This window comes from Neolamprologus brichardi, chromosome 13 (assembly GCF_056152115.1).
Source record: "Neolamprologus brichardi isolate AB-2024 chromosome 13, ASM5615211v1, whole genome shotgun sequence".
Lineage (NCBI taxonomy): Eukaryota > Metazoa > Chordata > Actinopteri > Cichliformes > Cichlidae > Neolamprologus > Neolamprologus brichardi.
The window spans coordinates 20,392,459-20,398,458 of record NC_142116.1 but is presented as its reverse complement, the minus strand read 5'-3'; the positions used below and the strand labels follow the sequence as shown (position 1 = coordinate 20,398,458).

At 42.3% G+C, this 6,000-nt stretch overlaps 1 protein-coding gene across 1 annotated transcript; it reads right to left on the bottom strand.

Moving 5' to 3' along the window:
• Positions 1–1,090: 1,090 nt before the first annotated feature.
• On the bottom strand, positions 1,091–2,030 carry LOC148099941 (filamin-A-like). Its single transcript, XM_087849731.1, has 4 exons — positions 1,797–2,030; positions 1,591–1,693; positions 1,461–1,556; positions 1,091–1,260 (listed from the first exon to the last, which is right to left on the bottom strand). Exons 1-4 carry the CDS (start codon positions 1,839–1,841, stop codon positions 1,091–1,093), a joined length of 414 nt encoding a protein of 137 aa, XP_087705857.1. The 5' UTR covers positions 1,842–2,030.
• Between the last annotated feature and the right edge of the window lie 3,970 nt (positions 2,031–6,000).

The window sequence follows — 6,000 nt, the reverse complement described above, 5'->3', positions numbered from 1 at the left end:
CTGCAGCCAGATACACGTTACAACATGCAAAAAGTGCAAATGTCCCATTACTTTACCCTTACAGGAGGACATGCATACTTGAAGGTTTCCACATATAGAAACATCAAGGTTTTTGGGCAGTATTGTTTCTACAGCACTACACGTACAGTCATTTTGGTCCAGAGACACAGATTCCTTTCTCTGCATAATGATGGGCTCTCTGAACAATGAGACAGCAGCCAGTACCGGTACAATGACAGTACTGCTCTTGATACTTGGTTGGAAGTTCAAAAATTACTGGGTGCACTGTGTCTGCGTTTATTGTCCATGCTAGTGTGCAGATGACATTCTTTGGCTTTGTGTTTTTTGTTTGTTTTCTGGCTTTTTTCTGTCTCTCTAGACACTTTGTGGGTAAGCAGTGCGAGTGTGGTCAGGTCAGACCACTCCAGTATCTGTGTGTCATGGAGACCAGTATCTGCCGTTGATGGATATCCTATTGTAATCCAGGATGTAAAAGGTATTCTGTAATCACGTCTACAGTGATGTGAAAAGGTGTTTGCCCCCTTCCTGATTTCCTAGTGGTTTGCATATTTATCACACTTACATGTTTCAGATCATCAAACTCATTTTAATATTAGACACAGATAAGACAAGTTAATACAAAATGCAGTTTTTAAATGATGATTTCATAGATTAGGGAGAAAGATGATCCAAACCTCCCTGGTCCTGTGTAAAAACAAATTGCCCCTCTTGTTAAATCACAAGTTAACTGTGATTAACCAATTTTGGAAACCTCAGTTCAGTGTTACTAAACACACTCAGGCCTGATTAATTGCAGACTTGTGAATCAAGAAATCAGTTAAATAGAACCTGTCTGACAAAGTGAAACAGGCTAAAAGACCTCAAAAAGCAACACATTGTGTCACCAGCCATCCTCCTGGTCCTCAGTGTTAATGCCCACTTAACTGGGTCCTTCAGTGGAAAGGCTCAAGCAGATGAAGCCTAATATAACAAGATGAGACTGACAAATATTCTATTTGAATGTTTAAAAAGAAAAATATTACAGTATCTAAGCTTTCACTGAGCATATACCTGCATCAATGATGAACTCTCAAGGCTGAAAAGTCCTGGCCTCGGTCAGCCACGGTCCACTCACACGGCTCACATCACCAATCCCTGACTGCTTGATCATAACAGCAATTGGGCTGCTGGGAACATGACGGCCGTTCTTCTTGATGTTAAGAAGGTTCTCACCAATCTCTCTGGGAACAAACAAGATTCCTAAGACAGACAAAACAGATGTTAACAACGCTTATTCTTGTGTGTGCATGCAGCCCGTTTCAGTTGCTCCTGCTTCTTTCTCCACGCTTGAACTTTTATTACTTTCCCCCTCTGTCTTTTACTTAGGGGTTAATAAAGTATTTGGATTCTGATGAGTCTCACTGTTTAGCAAGCTTCTCACTTATCAGACGGACGCTCACCAATGTGAGCGTTACGCAGCATCTTCAGCAGGCAGGGCTCCTCTGGGCCTGAGGGTGTTGTAAGAGGGGCTGTCAGCTGGCTGAGGTCAAGCTCTCCTATGTCCAGTGGAAGATCTGCAGCAGAGCCCACCTTCAGTGAAGTATGTTGGCTGGAAGGCTTTGAGGCCCGTCTTTGCCACTGCAGGGTCAGAGACCTTCACCTTGTTTGGATGACAGCCTGCTCCGATATTCATCTGTGGGCACAAACACCAAAACTCAAGAGACTTTTCAGTGAGAAGAAAAGGCAAACCTTGCATGCCAGAGTGAAAGTGAGAGAGTGTGTGAGTGCATACTCACCCTGAATGGACTCTCAGGGATGTTAACGTCTCCCCTGGAGACCATCACAATGTGCTTCACAGGCTTACGTGGGGTGTGGGTGCAGGTGTATGTGCTGTTGCTATTATCCTTAACCTGGACATCCACAGAATTGACTTCACCATCCTGTGCAGAAGACGAGGGATTATAGTTCAATCAGATTTAACACACCGTATTTTTCGGACCATAAGGCGCACTGTTGATGAACAGGTCTGGTTTCATACACCAGGCGCACTGGACTATAAAACGCATTAAGCGAAAGAAAACAGCCAGATAAGATAAGTCAAACTTTACTCAACTCTTTCTTCTTGCTTCCTCCACTTCCGTACCATTGATTCATTGATGTTGAAATCTCTCGCAGCTGCTCTATTCTCATGTTCTACTGCGTGACCGACAGCCTTGACTTTGAAATCCGCTTCGTCAGCATGTCTCTTAACAGGTGGCATTTTGGGGTCATTATCCACACACAATACAGTAATATTATGTTGAAGCACAGTACGTATCCGCGAGGCTCCTGACTACGTAGCCGTAATGCTCCGACAATCCATCAAGCGGTGCGACTTGGTGGCTTACCAAAGTCGTACTAAAACCTTTTTTGACAGATTTTTGAGCGCCGTGTATTACATAAAATCGGTTCATGGTCAGTAAGCACAACCAGAATTCATACATAAGGCGCACTGTCGATTTTTGAGACACGTAATCCAAAAAATACGGTACATACAATATATTTAACATATTTGTGATCATATATAAAGTCAGATATACCTGGGCTATAATTTTCAGAGGAGCTTTTCCTCCTTGCTTGGCATCAACTGTGAATTCAGTGGGTTTTCCAACGGCCAGACCACTGCTCTGAAGGCCTGGACCGTACGCCTTAACCTAGAGAAAACTATTTTAAACAAACAATTAAAAAAGGAACAAGTCAAAGATCTACTATAGCCAAAAGATCATTTACAGACTATAGCGCTGTGAAAAAATATTTGCCTCCTTTCTGATTTCGTATCTTATTCCATATTTGTCACACTTACACGTTTCAGATCAATCCATTTTTAATATTAGACAAGAATGTCTAATATTAAACGGCAGTTTTCAAGGGGAAAAAGCTATCCAAACATACTTGGTCCTATATGAAAAAGTAATTGCACCGAAAACCCGATACCTTGTGTGTCACCTCTGACACCAAGAACTGCAGCAAGCGTTTGGTGCTAGGGGTCACATTTTGAGTTTGTGAAGATATTTAAGGTAGACACGCGTAATAAGCGGCAGGTGTGTTTTTGATCGGGAGGAAGCAAACAGTTTGTGACCGCTGTGCTGCTATGTTCAATCCTGGAAATAAAGAATCTGAAGGACAAGATGAGTAAGGCTGGAGTTATTGGACTGTATCAAGTTTAATAAGTTCATGCATACCAGTGACATCGCGTCACCCCGCCAACGAACACCCCAGTGGCTTCAAGCCTAGGCTTAGCCTCTACAGGAGAGCTTTCAGCCACTGTAATCCATCACAAGCCCACCACCATGATCTTGAGGCAACAATCGTGAAAACTGATCTTAACTGAGAGTGTTGGATTTCCTCATTGTTGCAGAGCACATGGACAGCATACTCACCTGGTTCTGTGGGCCAGCAGCACATGTCACACCATCCATCACCCTTGTCATCACATTCAATCTTGGTCTGAGAGAAACCTGAAGAGAAATAGAGCAACTTCAGAGAAGAAACTCATGACATATATATGTATGTGGATGTATAAATATATGTACAACTCTGTGTATATATGTTTATGGACAGGCATGCAATGTAGTGACAAGGATTGACAAGAACTAATTTTGCATAATAGTGCACATAAAAGCTACTACTAATATGGTGTATTGTAGGCTGCAGGTACTTTGTTGTGAGTCTGACAACGATTGGAAGGACAGACCTTCTCCTGGTTCTCTCTTGTCTCCTGAATCTCTCATGGTTGGGGGTTGGGGAAGGGTATATTTGCACAACAAAAGCAGGAGAACAATGGAGCTGAAGGCCTCTCAGCGGGGTGCTAGGAGGTGTTAGGTTCAGGGGAATTTACGCAAATTTACGCAGGGTCAGTAAATCTAGTCTATCAGACACAGGCTTTAAGCAACCATGAGCCACTGATAAGCGTGATAGATTAATAAGCATGTATAAAGTGGGCTTGTTAAACAGTCTGATAGGAGAAAGTCAATGAGCACGCAATAAAGTGGACTTGTTAGGGACAGTTTACCATCAGCCTTGATAAAGTTTAACTTCATTTGTATTGAAAGACAGACTTTAAAGAAGATTCTTATTTGAAACTGGTGATAAAATCCAGGTCAGATACAGTTACATACAAGCATACAGTACACACTACTGCTCAAAGGTCAGAGGTCAGTTAGAAAAGTCCCTGATTTTAATAAAAATTGGCTTTAATGTAACATCACATGAAGGTTATCAGTAATGTTTCACGGCTTTAATCAAATCCTTCATCATCCATAAGTTGTGATGGAAAAATGTCTGCAAGCGTGCAGGAGCCCATTTTTAGAGACAATCACTCCTGTGTTATAATGTTCATTGAAGTTTATCAGGTCAGACGACCAACAGATGATAAGAAATATAATCTTACTAATTATTAGAGTTGAAAAGTACTTTGCTAAGCAAAATTCAATGAGGTCAGGCTGGAGCTTGAGACGTTAACATAAAAGGTTCAGTTGGTGATGCATGAAAGAAAATCATTTTCTTCTACAAATCTATTGGAGAATTCTGATTGTAAGAAATGAAAAATATTCAAAGACTGAAAGAGTTGCACACAGTAGAAATTTTGTATTCATCGTTTATCTTGGTTTTCTTCTGATTTTAGTATCTATTTGTGAGTGTAGTTTTTATTTGCATGATTTTATTCTTTTTGTATCGCATGTTTTTGGTGTGTCATTCTACGTGTTTTAATCCACTGTGGATTAGCTGGGCATTGGAAAAATTAGCTGATAGTGATCACATGTTGAGGCATAGGTGTGTCCAGAGGTGTCCTTTCAGCTGTTTTATAGGTCGTATTAAAAGGAAGCAAGCTGAGCACTGGAAGGAGAGAGGCCCTAGATTGGAAGAGGAACGCATGAAGGCCAGGTGGAAAAGAGGGAGCCGCTGCGTGATCGTGGGGGGTGCGAGGCCTCGTCTGGAGACCGGTCAGCGTGATGTGGTGACCCAGTCCCGACAGCAGGAACGGCGACAGTAGGAGACAACGTGTGTGATTGACATCAGGGCAGATGTATACCACTGCCTGCATTTGTCAGCAGCGTCTCACTGTTGTTCACTGGGTGCAGCCGTGTTGGGAGAGGGTCGCCATGGCTATAAGCCAGGGCAGCTTCCGGGATGATGGTTCTGGCTCCTATTTGTTTTTACTTACAGGTGATGACGTGAGGGGAGCCGCGGTGGTATCGAGTGACGGACTCCAATGCAGAATGCGAACTGGGCTGGGATGTGATGGGCCCAGTGGACGGACGAGACTGGGAAAGGAGGCTCCTCGTCTGCCTGACACGAGGCTGGCGTGGACCCCGCTCAGCAAGAAGAATTTCTGTCCAGCTCAAGAACACACAAGGAATATTCGTCCTGGGTTGTGGGACTGGGTGGGATTTCTGTGCATGAAGAGAATTGTATTTTGACCAGTTTTAGAATAATCTTATCCAGTCTCAGTGGGAATTTTAGCATATCGAGAAAGTTTCATTGTATACTTTATTTCTTAGTATCTGGTTTGTTTTATTCCTGCTGTCCACCTCGTGGAATAAACATGAATGAAACAATACTTTCCTGTCAAAAACAATATTTTAGTCAAGGCTAGCGGAAAGTTTCATATATATCATGAACATCTTTCCTCTTTGTCTTCCTATAGTTTAGTTTCATTTTCTTACCCCAACCGGTGGAGGCAGATGGCCCCTCCCTGATTCTGGTTCTGCCGAAAATGGAGTTTTTCCTTCCCACTGTTGCCAAGTTCTTGCTCATAGGGGGTCATTTGATTGTTGGGGCTTTCTCTGTATTATTGCACAACCTTTATCTTACCATATATTTCAAGTTTATATGTTGTGAATTGGCTTGATTTAAATCAAATTGAACTCATTCAATTAAAACCAAATATAACTTGTAATCCAGTCTATTCAAATGTAAAGTCATCTCACTCAATTTGGACTAGCACTGAAAAATACACTG

Bases quoted from the DNA above. Each gene is read 5' to 3' on its own strand.
- LOC148099941 (XM_087849731.1), bottom strand. From the start codon at position 1,841: ATGGTCTCCAGGGGAGACGTTAACATCCCTGAGAGTCCATTCAGG. The intron at 1,557-1,590 runs GTGGGCTCTGCT...CACTGGACATAG, and splicing joins GCCAACATACTTCACTGAAG to GAGAGCTTGACCTCAGCCAG. The intron at 1,261-1,460 runs GTGAGCGTCCGT...TGTCTGTCTTAG, and splicing joins GCTGCGTAACGCTCACATTG to GAATCTTGTTTGTTCCCAGA.